The 15,750-nt window shown below is 46.4% G+C and overlaps 1 protein-coding gene across 3 annotated transcripts in view; it reads right to left on the minus strand.

Annotated features, from left to right (window-relative positions):
* Positions 1-15,750, minus strand: part of YLPM1 (YLP motif containing 1) — an 865,271-nt gene that overhangs the window by 709,022 nt on the left and 140,499 nt on the right. For all 3 annotated transcript variants that reach the window (XM_069208481.1, XM_069208482.1, XM_069208480.1), the window contains one exon: positions 11,288-11,609. In XM_069208481.1, the coding sequence (XP_069064582.1) occupies positions 11,288-11,609 (322 nt within the window). The remainder of the gene's footprint in view (positions 1-11,287; positions 11,610-15,750) is intronic.

Consider the following 15,750-nt stretch of genomic DNA (forward strand, 5'->3'; position numbering starts at 1 on the left):
ACATTGTAAGTGCAGGGTAGCCATAAGAGTATATGGTCTGGGAGTCTGTCAACCACGAACTCCACAGCACCATAATGGCTACACTGAAAACTGGGAAGTTTGGTATCAAACTTCTCAGCACAATAAATGCACACTGATGCCAGTGTACATTTTATTGTAAAATACACCACAGAGGGCACCTTAGAGGTGCCCCCTGAAACTTAACCGACTATCTGTGTAGGCTGACTAGTTTTAGCAGCCTGCCACAAACCGAGACATGTTGCTGGCCCCATGGGGAGAGTGCCTTTGTCACTCTGAGGCCAGTAACAAAGCCTGCACTGGGTGGAGATGCTAACACCTCTCCCAGGCAGGAATTGTCACACCTGGCGGTGAGCCTCAAAGGCTCACCTCCTTTGTGCCAACCCAGCAGGACACTCCAGCTAGTGGAGTTGCCCGCCCCCTCCGGCCAGGCCCCACTTTTGGCGGCAAGGCCGGAGAAAATAATGAGAATAACAAGGAGGAGTCACTGGCCAGTCAGGACAGCCCCTAAGGTGTCCTGAGCTGAGGTGACTCTAACTTTTAGAAATCCTCCATCTTGCAGATGGAGGATTCCCCCAATAGGGTTAGGATTCTGACCCCCTCCCCTTGGGAGGAGGCACAAAGAGGGTGTACCCACCCTCAGGGCTAGTAGCCATTGGCTACTAACCCCCCAGACCTAAACACGCCCTTAAATTTAGTATTTAAGGGCTACCCTGAACCCTAGAAAATTAGATTCCTGCAACTACAAGAAGAAGGACTGCCTAGCTGAAAAACCCCTGCAGAGGAAGACCAGAAGACGACAACTGCCTTGGCTCCAGAAACTCACCGGCCTGTCTCCTGCCTTCCAAAGATCCTGCTCCAGCGACGCCTTCCGAAGGGACCAGCGACCTCGACATCCTCTGAGGACTGCCCCTGCTTCGAAAAGACAAGAAACTCCCGAGGACAGCGGACCTGCTCCAAGAAAAGCTGCAACTTTGTTTCCAGCAGCTTTAAAGAACCCTGCAAGCTCCCCGCAAGAAGCGTGAGACTTGCAACACTGCACCCGGCGACCCCGACTCGGCTGGTGGAGATCCGACACCTCAGGAGGGACCCCAGGACTACTCTGATACTGTGAGTACCAAAACCTGTCCCCCCTGAGCCCCCACAGCGCCGCCTGCAGAGGGAATCCCGAGGCTTCCCCTGACCGCGACTCTTTGAATCTAAAGTCCCGACGCCTGGGAGAGACCCTGCACCCGCAGCCCCCAGGACCTGAAGGACCGGACTTTCACTGGAGGAGTGACCCCCAGGAGTCCCTCTCCCTTGCCCAAGTGGAGGTTTCCCCGAGGAACCCCCCCCTTACCTGCCTGCAGCGCTGAAGAGATCCCTAGATCTCCCATTGACTTCCATTACAAACCCGACGCCTGTTTCTACACTGCACCCGGCCGCCCCCGCGCCGCTGAGGGTGAAATTTCTGTGTGGACTTGTGTCCCCCCCGGTGCCCTACAAAACCCCCCTGGTCTGCCCTCCGAAGACGCGGGTACTTACCTGCAAGCAGACCGGAACCGGGGCACCCCCTTCTCTCCATTCTAGCCTATGCGTTTTGGGCACCACTTTGAACTCTGCACCTGACCGGCCCTGAGCTGCTGGTGTGGTGACTTTGGGGTTGCTCTGAACCCCCAACGGTGGGCTACCTTGGACCAAGAACTGAACCCTGTAAGTGTCTTACTTACCTGGTAAAACTAATCAAAACTTACCTCCCCTAGGAACTGTGAAAATTGCACTAAGTGTCCACTTTTAAAACAGCTATTTGTCAATAACTTGAAAAGTATACATGCAATTTTGATGATTTGAAGTTCCTAAAGTACTTACCTGCAATACCTTTCGAATGAGCTATTACATGTAGAATTTGAACCTGTGGTTCTTAAAATAAACTAAGAAAAGATATTTTTCTATATAAAAACCTATTGGCTGGATTTGTCTCTGAGTGTGTGTACCTCATTTATTGTCTTGTGTATGTACAACAAATGCTTAACACTACTCCTTGGATAAGCCTACTGCTCGACCACACTACCACAAAATAGAGCATTAGTATTATCTATTTTTACCACTATTTTACCTCTAAGGGGAACCCTTGGACTCTGTGCATGCTATTCCTTACTTTGAAATAGCACATACAGAGCCAACTTCCTACATTGGTGGATCAGCGGTGGGGTACAAGACTTTGCATTTGCTGGACTACTCAGCCAATACCTGATCACACGACAAATTCCAAAATTGTCATTAGAAATTGATTTTTGCAATTTGAAAAGTTTTCTAAATTCTTAAAAGACCTGCTAGGGCCTTGTGTTAGATCCTGCTTAGCATTTCTTTTAGAGTTTAAAAGTTTGTAAAAGTTTGAATTAGATTCTAGAACCAGTTTTAGTTTCTTAAAAAGTATTCCAACTTTTAGAAGCATAATGTCTAGCACAGATGTGAATGTGGTGGAACTCGACACCACACCTTACCTCCATCTACAGATGAGAGAGCTAAGGTCACTCTGTAAACTAAAGAAAATAGCAATGGGCCCCAAACCTACCAAAGTACAGCTCCAGGAGCTTTTGGCAGAGTTTGAAAAGGCCAACCCCTCTGAGGATGGCAACTCAGAGGATGAAGATAGTGACTTGGAGGGAAATTCCCCCCCTCCAGTCCTACTTAGGGAGAGCAGGGCTTCTCAAGCCCTGACTCCACAAATAATAGTCAGAGATGCTGGTTCCCTCACAGGAGGGACCAACAACTCTGAAATCACTGAGGATAACTCCAGTGAAGAGGACATCCAGTTAGCCAGGATGGCCAAAAGATTGGCTTTGGAAAGACAGATCCTAGCCATAGAGAGGGAAAGACAAGAGATGGGCCTAGGACCCATCAATGGTGGCAGCAATATAAATAGGGTCAGAGATTCTCCTGACATGTTGAAAATCCCCAAAGGGATTGTAACTAAATATGAAGATGGTGATGACATCACCAAATGGTTCACAGCTTTTGAGAGGGCTTGTGTAACCAGAAAAGTGAACAAATCTCACTGGGGTGCTCTCCTTTGGGAAATGTTCACAGGAAAGTGTAGGGATAGACTCCTCACACTCTCTGGACAAGATGCAGAATCTTATGACCTCATGAAGGGTACCCTGATTGAGGGCTTTGGATTCTCCACTGAGGAGTACAGGATTAGGTTCAGGGGGGCTCAAAAATCCTCGAGCCAGACCTGGGTTGACTTTGTTGACTACTCAGTGAAAACACTAGATGGTTGGATTCAAGGCAGTGGTGTAAGTAATTATGATGGGCTGTACAATTTATTTGTGAAAGAACACCTGTTAAGTAATTGTTTCAATGATAAACTGCATCAGCATCTGGTAGACCTAGGACCAATTTCTCCCCAAGAATTGGGAAAGAAGGCGGACCATTGGGTCAAGACAAGGGTGTCCAAGACTTCAACAGGGGGTGACCAAAAGAAAGGGGTCACAAAGACTCCCCAGCAGAAGGGTGATGAGACAACCAAAACTAAAAATAGTAAAGAGTCTTCTACAGGCCCCCAAAAACCTGCACAGGAGGGTGGGCCCAGAGCCTCTTCACAAAACAATGGGTACAAGGGTAAAAACTTTGATCCCAAAAAGGCCTGGTGTCATAGCTGTAAACAGCATGGACACCAAACTGGAGACAAGGCCTGTCCCAAGAAAGGTTCCACTCCAAACTCCCATCCAGGTAACACTGGTATGGCTAGTCTCCAAGTGGGATCAACAGTGTGCCCAGAGCAGATCAGGGTCCACACTGAAGCTACTCTAGTTTCTGAGGGTGGGGTGGATTTAGCCACACTAGCTGTCTGGCCGCCTAACATGCAAAAATACAGACAGCAACTCTTAATTAATGGGACTAGAATAGAGGGCCTGAGGGATACAGGTGCCAGTGTCACCATGGTGACAGAGAAACTGGTTTCCCCTGGCCAATACCTGACTGGAAAAACTTACACAGTCACCAACGCTGACAATCAGAGAAAAGTACATCCCATGGCAATGGTTACTTTAGAATGGGGAGGGGTCAATGGCCTGAAACAGGTGGTGGTCTCCTCAAATATCCCAGTGGACTGTCTGCTTGGAAATGACCTGGAGTCCTCAGCATGGGCTGAGGTAGAACTAAAAACCCATGCAGCAATGCTGGGTATCCCTGAACTGGTGTGTGTGAAAACCAGAGCACAGTGCAAGGCACAGGGTGAAAAAGTAGAGCTGGAGTCTGGAAAAATGACCCAGCCTACCAAGAGAACAGGAAAGTCAGTTGGGAAACCAACTGCAACACAGCCAAAGAAAGGGAACCTCTCTTCTCAGGAAGAAGTTCTGCCCTCTGAGGGAACTGAGCCTTTGGAGCTTGAACCTTATCAGGTTGAGCTCTTAGGCCCAGGGGGACCCTCAAGGGAAGAGCTGTGTAAGGGACAAGAAACCTGTCCCTCTCTTGAAGGCCTTAGGCAGCAAGCTGCTGAAGAGTCCAAAGGCAAGAAAAATGGAACACATAGGGTCTATTGGGAAGATGGGCTCCTGTACACTGAGGCCAGAGACCCCACACCTGGTGCCACTAGGAGAGTGGTAGTGCCTCAGCTGTTCAGAGAGTTCATCCTAACATTGGCCCATGACATTCCCCTTGCTGGACATTTGGGACAGACCAAGACGTGGGAGAGGTTAGTCAACCACTTCTACTGGCCCAATATGTCCAACATGGTTAAGGAGTTTTGCCTCTCCTGCCCCACCTGTCAAGCCAGTGGTAAGACAGGTGGGCATCCAAAGGCCCCCCTCATTCCACTTCCAGTGGTGGGGGTGCCCTTTGAAAGAGTGGGTGTGGACATAGTTGGTCCACTGGAACCTCCCACAGCCTCAGGAAATATGTATATCCTGGTAGTAGTGGATCATGCTACCAGGTATCCTGAAGCTATTCCCCTTAGGTCGACTACTGCCCCTGCAGTAGCCAAGGCCCTCATTGGTATCTTTACCAGAGTGGGTTTCCCTAAGGAGGTGGTGTCTGACAGAGGTACCAACTTCATGTCAGCATACCTAAAGCACATGTGGAATGAGTGTGGAGTGACTTATAAATTCACTACACCATACCATCCACAAACTAATGGCTTGGTTGAGAGATTCAACAAGACATTAAAGGGCATGATCATGGGGCTCCCAGAAAAACTCAAAAGGAGATGGGATGTCCTCCTGCCATGTCTGCTTTTCGCTTACAGGGAGGTACCACAGAAGGGAGTAGGGTTCTCACCCTTTGAACTTCTGTTTGGTCATCCTGTAAGGGGACCACTTGCCCTGGTTAAAGAAGGCTGGGAGAGACCTCTCCATGAGCCTAAACAGGACATAGTGGACTATGTACTTGGCCTTCGCTCTAGAATGGCAGAGTACATGGAAAAGGCAACCAAAAACCTTGAGGCCAGCCAACAACTCCAGAAGTTTTGGTATGACCAAAAGGCTGCACTGGTTGAGTTCCAACCAGGGCAGAAAGTCTGGGTTCTGGAGCCTGTGGCTCCCAGGGCACTCCAGGACAAATGGAGTGGCCCTTACCCAGTGCTAGAGAGGAAGAGTCAGGTCACCTACCTGGTGGACCTGGGCACAAGCAGGAGCCCCAAGAGGGTGATCCATGTGAACCGCCTTAAGCTCTTCCATGACAGGGCTGATGTGAATCTGTTAATGGTAACAGATGAGGATCAGGAGGCAGAGAGTGAACCTCTCCCTGATCTTCTGTCATCAGACCCAAAAGATGGCACAGTAGATGGAGTGATCTACTCAGACACCCTCTCTGGCCAACAGCAGGCTGATTGTAGGAGAGTCCTACAACAGTTTCCTGAGCTTTTCTCCCTAACCCCTGGTCAGACACACCTGTGTACCCATGATGTGGACACAGGAGACAGCATGCCTGTCAAGAACAAAATCTTTAGACAGTCTGACCATGTTAAGGAAAGCATCAAGGTGGAAGTCCACAAGATGCTAGAATTGGGAGTAATTGAGCGCTCTGACAGCCCCTGGGCTAGCCCAGTGGTCTTAGTCCCCAAACCTCACACCACAGATGGAAAGAAAGAGATGAGGTTTTGTGTGGACTACAGAGGGCTCAATTCTGTCACCAAGACAGATGCTCATCCAATTCCAAGAGCTGATGAGCTCATTGATAAATTAGGTGCTGCCAAATTTCTAAGTACCTTTGACTTGACAGCAGGGTACTGGCAAATAAAAATGGCACCTGGAGCAAAAGAAAAGACAGCATTCTCCACACCTGATGGGCATTATCAGTTTACGGTTATGCCCTTTGGTTTAAAGAATGCCCCTGCCACCTTCCAAAGGTTGGTGAATCAAGTCCTTGCTGGCTTGGAGTCCTTTAGCACAGCTTATCTTGATGATATTGCTGTCTTTAGCTCCACCTGGCAGGATCACCTGGTCCACCTGAGGAAGGTTTTGAAGGCCCTGCAATCTGCAGGCCTCTCTATCAAGGCATCCAAATGCCAGATAGGGCAGGGAACTGTGGTTTACTTGGGACACCTTGTAGGTGGAGGCCAAGTTCAGCCACTCCAACCCAAGATCCAGACTATTCTGGACTGGGTAGCTCCAAAAACCCAGACTCAAGTCAGGGCATTCCTTGGCTTGACTGGGTATTACAGGAGGTTTGTGAAGGGATATGGATCCATTGTGACAGCCCTCACTGAACTCACCTCCAAGAAAATGCCCAAGAAAGTAAACTGGACTGTGGACTGCCAACAGGCCTTTGACACCCTGAAACAGGCAATGTGCTCAGCACCAGTTCTCAAAGCTCCAGATTATTCTAAGCAGTTCATTGTGCAGACTGATGCCTCTGAACATGGGATAGGGGCAGTTTTGTCCCAAACAAATGATGATGGCCTTGACCAGCCTGTTGCTTTCATTAGCAGGAGGTTACTCCCCAGGGAGCAGCGTTGGAGTGCCATTGAGAGGGAGGCCTTTGCTGTGGTTTGGTCCCTGAAGAAGCTGAGACCATACCTCTTTGGGACTCACTTCCTAGTTCAAACTGACCACAGACCTCTCAAATGGCTGATGCAAATGAAAGGTGAAAATCCTAAACTGTTGAGGTGGTCCATCTCCCTACAGGGAATGGACTTTATAGTGGAACACAGACCTGGGACTGCCCATGCCAATGCAGATGGCCTTTCCAGGTTCTTCCACTTAGAAAATGAAGACTCTCTTGGGAAAGGTTAGTCTCATCCTCTTTCGTTTGGGGGGGGGTTGTGTAAGGAAATGCCTCCTTGGCATGGTTGCCCCCTGACTTTTTGCCTTTGCTGATGCTATGTTTACAATTGAAAGTGTGCTGAGGCCTGCTAACCAGGCCCCAGCACCAGTGTTCTTTCCCTAACCTGTACTTTTGTATCCACAATTGGCAGACCCTGGCATCCAGATAAGTCCCTTGTAACTGGTACTTCTAGTACCAAGGGCCCTGATGCCAAGGAAGGTCTCTAAGGGATGCAGCATGTCTTATGCCACCCTGGAGACCTCTCACTCAGCACAGACACACTGCTTGCCAGCTTGTGTGTGCTAGTGAGGACAAAACGAGTAAGTCGACATGGCACTCCCCTCAGGGTGCCATGCCAGCCTCTCACTGCCTATGCAGTATAGGTAAGACACCCCTCTAGCAGGCCTTACAGCCCTAAGGCAGGGTGCACTATACCATAGGTGAGGGTACCAGTGCATGAGCATGGTACCCCTACAGTGTCTAAACAAAACCCTAGACATTGTAAGTGCAGGGTAGCCATAAGAGTATATGGTCTGGGAGTCTGTCAACCACGAACTCCACAGCACCATAATGGCTACACTGAAAACTGGGAAGTTTGGTATCAAACTTCTCAGCACAATAAATGCACACTGATGCCAGTGTACATTTTATTGTAAAATACACCACAGAGGGCACCTTAGAGGTGCCCCCTGAAACTTAACCGACTATCTGTGTAGGCTGACTAGTTTTAGCAGCCTGCCACAAACCGAGACATGTTGCTGGCCCCATGGGGAGAGTGCCTTTGTCACTCTGAGGCCAGTAACAAAGCCTGCACTGGGTGGAGATGCTAACACCTCTCCCAGGCAGGAATTGTCACACCTGGCGGTGAGCCTCAAAGGCTCACCTCCTTTGTGCCAACCCAGCAGGACACTCCAGCTAGTGGAGTTGCCCGCCCCCTCCGGCCAGGCCCCACTTTTGGCGGCAAGGCCGGAGAAAATAATGAGAATAACAAGGAGGAGTCACTGGCCAGTCAGGACAGCCCCTAAGGTGTCCTGAGCTGAGGTGACTCTAACTTTTAGAAATCCTCCATCTTGCAGATGGAGGATTCCCCCAATAGGGTTAGGATTGTGACCCCCTCCCCTTGGGAGGAGGCACAAAGAGGGTGTACCCACCCTCAGGGCTAGTAGCCATTGGCTACTAACCCCCCAGACCTAAACACGCCCTTAAATTTAGTATTTAAGGGCTACCCTGAACCCTAGAAAATTAGATTCCTGCAACTACAAGAAGAAGGACTGCCTAGCTGAAAAACCCCTGCAGAGGAAGACCAGAAGACGACAACTGCCTTGGCTCCAGAAACTCACCGGCCTGTCTCCTGCCTTCCAAAGATCCTGCTCCAGCGACGCCTTCCGAAGGGACCAGCGACCTCGACATCCTCTGAGGACTGCCCCTGCTTCGAAAAGACAAGAAACTCCCGAGGACAGCGGACCTGCTCCAAGAAAAGCTGCAACTTTGTTTCCAGCAGCTTTAAAGAACCCTGCAAGCTCCCCGCAAGAAGCGTGAGACTTGCAACACTGCACCCGGCGACCCCGACTCGGCTGGTGGAGATCCGACACCTCAGGAGGGACCCCAGGACTACTCTGATACTGTGAGTACCAAAACCTGTCCCCCCTGAGCCCCCACAGCGCCGCCTGCAGAGGGAATCCCGAGGCTTCCCCTGACCGCGACTCTTTGAATCTAAAGTCCCGACGCCTGGGAGAGACCCTGCACCCGCAGCCCCCAGGACCTGAAGGACCGGACTTTCACTGGAGGAGTGACCCCCAGGAGTCCCTCTCCCTTGCCCAAGTGGAGGTTTCCCCGAGGAACCCCCCCCTTACCTGCCTGCAGCGCTGAAGAGATCCCTAGATCTCCCATTGACTTCCATTACAAACCCGACGCCTGTTTCTACACTGCACCCGGCCGCCCCCGCGCCGCTGAGGGTGAAATTTCTGTGTGGACTTGTGTCCCCCCCGGTGCCCTACAAAACCCCCCTGGTCTGCCCTCCGAAGACGCGGGTACTTACCTGCAAGCAGACCGGAACCGGGGCACCCCCTTCTCTCCATTCTAGCCTATGCGTTTTGGGCACCACTTTGAACTCTGCACCTGACCGGCCCTGAGCTGCTGGTGTGGTGACTTTGGGGTTGCTCTGAACCCCCAACGGTGGGCTACCTTGGACCAAGAACTGAACCCTGTAAGTGTCTTACTTACCTGGTAAAACTAATCAAAACTTACCTCCCCTAGGAACTGTGAAAATTGCACTAAGTGTCCACTTTTAAAACAGCTATTTGTCAATAACTTGAAAAGTATACATGCAATTTTGATGATTTGAAGTTCCTAAAGTACTTACCTGCAATACCTTTCGAATGAGCTATTACATGTAGAATTTGAACCTGTGGTTCTTAAAATAAACTAAGAAAAGATATTTTTCTATATAAAAACCTATTGGCTGGATTTGTCTCTGAGTGTGTGTACCTCATTTATTGTCTTGTGTATGTACAACAAATGCTTAACACTACTCCTTGGATAAGCCTACTGCTCGACCACACTACCACAAAATAGAGCATTAGTATTATCTATTTTTACCACTATTTTACCTCTAAGGGGAACCCTTGGACTCTGTGCATGCTATTCCTTACTTTGAAATAGCACATACAGAGCCAACTTCCTACATTTAGTCTCCAACATTCGTAGAAAATAAACGTCCTTACGTAGGGACATTTTCTTAGAACATCTGCTGTGTTAATTTTAAAAACACTTTCTAGTCCTATTACACGTAAAGAGTTAGATTCCAGACTGGGAACCACAACTGTATGCTGAATGCTCCGCTGCAGATGCTGACGCAGATTACAGGCCTTTGCTCCGGTATGATGTCCTCCCGGGGGAACCTGAAAGGCAGGAATAGAGTTTAACATGCTGTGCTCGAAATATGATTTAGATAGGGAATTGTCCATCGATTCTAGTGGCACTATGATAGCATTATTCTTATGCTTCACTCTCATCGTCACTATTTTAATATTGTTGTGTAGTTCTTGTTATTGCAGCTCACGCTTTGCTATCCAAAACACAGTTATTTTATTAAACCAATCTTTAAAACGTATACTGCTTTTGTTGTCATGTATATATGAGGCCGAACTGTGTATGAGAGAACCGGTTGTGACCTGAGTGACCACGACTTCCCTGAGAAGTACCAATATGTAATGCGCTTGGCTGCCCAATAGTCTCTGCCTCTTGGGAGAGATGAGGCACTTCTAGTTAGCCAGAGCAAAGCCCAGATTTGGAGCGACAAGTGTCATCTACCGTGGGTCAGACTCAGTCCCCCACACTGTGGACGATCTTGCTGCTCAAAATCCAGTAGTCTCATTAGAATAATGAGAGCCTACGTGACATGGCACTGCCAACGTTTGGTCAGGCTCTAATTTTCGGGTCCACCGGAGTATCTCAGTCTCATTTTATATAATGACACCTCAGTGCCGTATAAGGAGACATCCGTGGTACTGAGGATTTCGACCACAACTGTATAGGTAATCCTATTAAAGCTGGTGGCTGTTCAAGCTTGAACTTTAAAAGGAAAACCCTATCTTGGCGTGCCTTCTCTGAGCCCATAGCGCTTCTATCATAGCGAAAACCTGGTATAAGGTGTAAGTACCATAGGTACCCACGACACACCAGGCCAGCTTAATACAAAATGGAAGTCAAGGTTTCAATAGCAAACACTGATAAGTTAGAAATTATAATGGGGAGATGCCTGTCATTCACCAATTGCCAAAGGTGATAGTTTGTGAGCCATCTCAAAGCGAGGCTAGTGCCACAATGTATGAGTTGTACTCCACGTACACATCCCATACATCAGTGGAAAACCAGTGATACTTTCCCTGTTCCCATATAAAGTACTCTGTTAATTAGATCACCATATAACAGTATCCTCTTAACCACCGCAAGTCCAGTCACTTTCAACTGCCCTTCACATGCCTCAGTACAGTAATATGGAATTGTTCACTTTACTACTCACCACAACCGTGGCCATAGTCCAGCGTCTTCTGAATTGATGGCATTTTACACGGTGCAGACTTCTGTGCCATGGAAGGATCTCCAAGATTTTTCAATCCCCTCTCATCCCAAAGTCCAATAAAACTGTCCTCATCCCAGCGATCAACTTCAGACCCTGAAGAAATAGTTTTAAGCCCTAAAGGGCCTGGCTTTTGGGCACCATCAAGGAATGGCTTTGAAGAAGCAGCTAGTTGATTAGAAATAGGTACTTGACCAAGTCTGTTCACAAGATCCTGACCAGGTACCCTTGGTGTTGCTGATGAGGCCTGCAAAAATGGAGAGGCCTGGAAAAAAAAAAACTCACATTTTACAGCAGAAAATAGTTCTGGTGCAGAACACAAGCATTCTCTTACACCCGATATAGTGAAACAACATTGTTCGCACTGAGCACATTCTATATATTAAAGAAAAGAACAGGGAACACACTTGAAATGGACACATGGCCAAATAAAGCATAACTAGTGTGGTAACATCACCTAAAGAAACGTTACTAACCTGAAAACTTTACTTTAAAATGGGTATTCTCTCTGAACCCATAAAATATAGAACGCAGGTGGCTTTAAGATATTCCATTAACATGTCTTATTGCGTACTTTTACATAGGGGAAACACAAGATCAACCAAGAAAAAAAAGCACCCAGATTGTCAAATCTGTGAAACTGTACAGTGGGCAGAAAATAATGGTAACTTAAAACTAAATAAACACTGGAACTGGCAATAGGTCTGGATTATGTCTCGGAAGAGAAAAAAAAAAATCAAAATCTTACTCGACCTGCAGGTGTACTCAACCTAACTAATGTATATTGCATATTTTATTTTACAGACACCTTTTTCTTCATTCTCATATATAAGTGCACCTTTAAATATGTGAGCTCAGTATTTCTGCCGTACAAAAAATACTCCTTTGTTTGATTAAATAGACTAAACATTTGCTCCATGTTTAATGTGGGGCCTATTTATGAGGTTGTTTGCATCACTCTTGCACTTTTGACGGTAACCTTAATGAGATTTTTGAAGTCACACAAAGCCACTTTCCGTGGTTCTGAGTGGCTCCAAAAATCTGGAGTAACAATGCACTGCAAATCGGTGCTTTGCATTCCACGTATCTCATGAATTTTGAGACATCCCCAGATAAACAAGAGCTTGTAAACCTTGGGATATGGCAAAAATCTTACACCTTTCTAGGGGAGGAATAACAAGGAAAAAGAAAACAAGTTACTTACCTGTAACTACAGTTATCCAGTATTGGTATCTTTCATAAATTCACTTGCTTGAATCATCCCCGTCGAAGTGGGAGTCCCACAGTACATAAAATAGCAATAAATAATAAAAAAAAATATTTTTTGCCATAGGCTATAATGGAGTCAGAGCTTGCTCATATAGCCTATCCATGTCCTTTTGTGAAAGGACCCAAACCTGCCTGCTGTCCAATCAGGCACCAGCACCCTCTAGAACCTTCTCCAGAGAAGCTCTCTTCCTCAGATTTTCCAGCACGAGAGTGAAAAATTAAAAAACCTGAGAGGAATGCGAGCATCAAAGGGGAGGAGGGAGGGTCGCATGTGAATTTATGAAAGATACCAATACTGGATAACTGTAGTTACAGGTAAGTAACTTGTTTTCTTATCCAGTATTGGATCTTTCATAAATTCACATGCTTGAATCTGAATAGACAGCAGTATGGTTGATAAACATTGTATCCAGCGTGGGTGGAGGGTGCGAGCATGAAGACCCTCTATCTAAATTATAGTTAATAATAATCATAGTAATAATAATAATAACATTTATAGAAAACTCATACATTTCTGAGCGTGAGTTACGAAGGAATACAGATACTCTAAATACGTGCATATATACATATGTATAATATAGATAAAATTCATCTATCTGCATACACATTAATAAGTACGTACATACATACGTACACATTAGATATTTCACCAGGAAACACAATAGAATGAAAATGTCACTTACCCAGTGTACATCTGTTCGTGGCATCAGTCGCTGAGATTCACATGGTATGCATGAGCTCGCCATCTGGTGTTGGGTCGGAGTGTTACAAGTTGTTTTTCTTCGAAGAAGTGTTTTCGAGTCACGGGACCGAGTGACTCCTCCTTCTGTGCTCATTGCGCATGGGCGTCGACTCCATCTTCGATTGTTTTCCCCGCAGAGGGTGAGGTAGGAGTTGTACTATAGTAATAGTGCCCGCGCAATGAAAAATGTAAGTATGTACCTATTAAAGGATTAAGTAATATATATATACAAATGTACAAAATTGAAGGTAACTTCTGAACTGCTACAGGCTTCCGGGGAGGTGGGTGGGTCCATGTGAATCTCAGCGACTGATGCCACGAACAGATGTACACTGGGTAAGTGACATTTTCAGTTCGATGGCATCTGTCGCTGTAGATACACATGGTATGCATAGACTAGTAAGCAGTTAGTTCCCCATAAGCGGTGGTTTAGCCTGTAGGAGTAGAAGTTGTCTGAAATAGAGTTCTTAATACAGCTTGACCTACTGTAGCTTGTTGTGCGGATAGCACATCTATACAGTAGTGTTTGGTGAATGTGTGAGGCGTAGACCAAGTGGCTGCCTTACATATTTCCTGCATTGGGATGTTTCCTAAAAAGGCCATTGAAGCACCTTTTTTCCTTGTTGAATGTGCCCTGGGAGTAATGGGCAGTTGTCTTTTTGCTTTAAGGTAGCAGATTTGGATGCATTTAACTATCCATCTGGCTATACCTTGTTTTGATATTGGGTTACCTGCATGAGGTTTTTGGAATGCAATAAATAGCTGTTTAGTTTTTCTGATGTTCTTTGTTCTGTCAATGTAGTACATTAATGCTCTTTTGACATCTAATGTATGTAGTGCTCTTTCAGCCACAGAATCTGGCTGTGGGAAAAATACTGGTAGTTCTACCGTTTGATTTAGATGGAATGGTGAAATAACTTTTGGTAAAAATTTTGGATTAGGTCGTAGGACGACCTTATTTTTATGTATTTGTATAAAAGGCTCTTGTGTTGTGAACGCTTGAATTTCACTTACTCTTCTTAGAGATGTAATGGCGATGAGAAAGGCAACTTTCCAGGTTAGGAATTGTATTCCGCAAGAGTGCATGGGTTCGAAAGGTGGGCCCATGAGTCTTGTTAGAACCACGTTTAGGTTCCATGAAGGAACAGGTGGTGTTCTTGGTGGTATAATTCTTTTAAGCCCTTCTATAAATGCTTTGATAACTGGTATCCTATACAAGGAAGTTGAATAGGTAGTTTGCAGGTATGCAGATATTGCTGCAAGGTGTATTTTAATAGAAGAGAAGGCTAGCTTTGCTTTTTGTAAATGGAGCAAGTAATTTACTATATGTTTTGGAGTTGCATCTAGCGGTTGTATCTGATTATGATGGCAGTACCAAACAAATCTTTTCCACTTACTTGCGTAGCAGTGTCTAGTGGATGGCCTTCTGGCCTGCTTTATGACTTCCATACACTCTTGGCTAAGTTGTAAGTGTCCGAATTCTAGGATTTCAGGAGCCAGATTGCTAGATTCAGCGATGCTGGGTCCGGGTGTCTGATCTGTTGGTTGTGTTGCGTTAACAGATATGGTTTGTTGGGCAGTTTGATGTGTGGTACTACAGACAGATCTAGCAGTGTTGTGTACTAGGGTTGTCTTGCCCAAGTTGGTGCTATTAAAATGAGTTTGAGTTTGTTTTGACTCAATTTGTTTACTAGGTAAGGAAGGAGAGGGAGAGGAGGAAAAGCGTAAGCAAATATTCCTGACCAGTTCATCCATAGGGCATTGCCTTGGGATTGCTTGTGTGGGTATCTGGACGCAAAGTTTTGGCATTTTGCGTTCTCTTTTGTTGCAAATAAGTCTATTTGTGGTGTTCCCCAGAGTGTGAAGTAGGTGTTCAGAATCTGTGGGTGGATTTCCCATTCGTGGACTTGCTGGTGATCTCGAGAGAGATTGTCTGCCAGCTGATTCTGGATCCCCGGAATAAACTGTGCTATTAGACCAATCTGATGGTGGATTGCCCACTTCCATATTTTTTGAGCTAACAAGCTTAACTGCGTTGAATGTGTTCCTCCTTGTTTGTTTAGATAATACATCGTTGTCATGTTGTCTGTTTTGACAAGGATGTATTTGTGGGTTATGATTGGTTGGAAAGCTTTTAGTGCTTGAAAAACTGCTAATAATTCTAGATGATTTATATGCAGTTTTGTTTGATGTATGTTCCATTGTCCTCTTATGTTGTGTTGATTGAGATGTGCTCCCCACCCTGTCATGGAAGCATCTGTTGTTATTACGTACTCTGGCACTGGGTCTTGGAAAGGCCGCCCTATGTTTAAATTTATACTGTTCCACCATAGAAGCGAGAGGTAAGTTTGGCGGTCTAGCAACACCAGATCTAGAAGGTGACCCTGTGCTTGAG

Source organism: Pleurodeles waltl, chromosome 9 (assembly GCF_031143425.1).
Source record: "Pleurodeles waltl isolate 20211129_DDA chromosome 9, aPleWal1.hap1.20221129, whole genome shotgun sequence".
NCBI lineage: Eukaryota > Metazoa > Chordata > Amphibia > Caudata > Salamandridae > Pleurodeles > Pleurodeles waltl.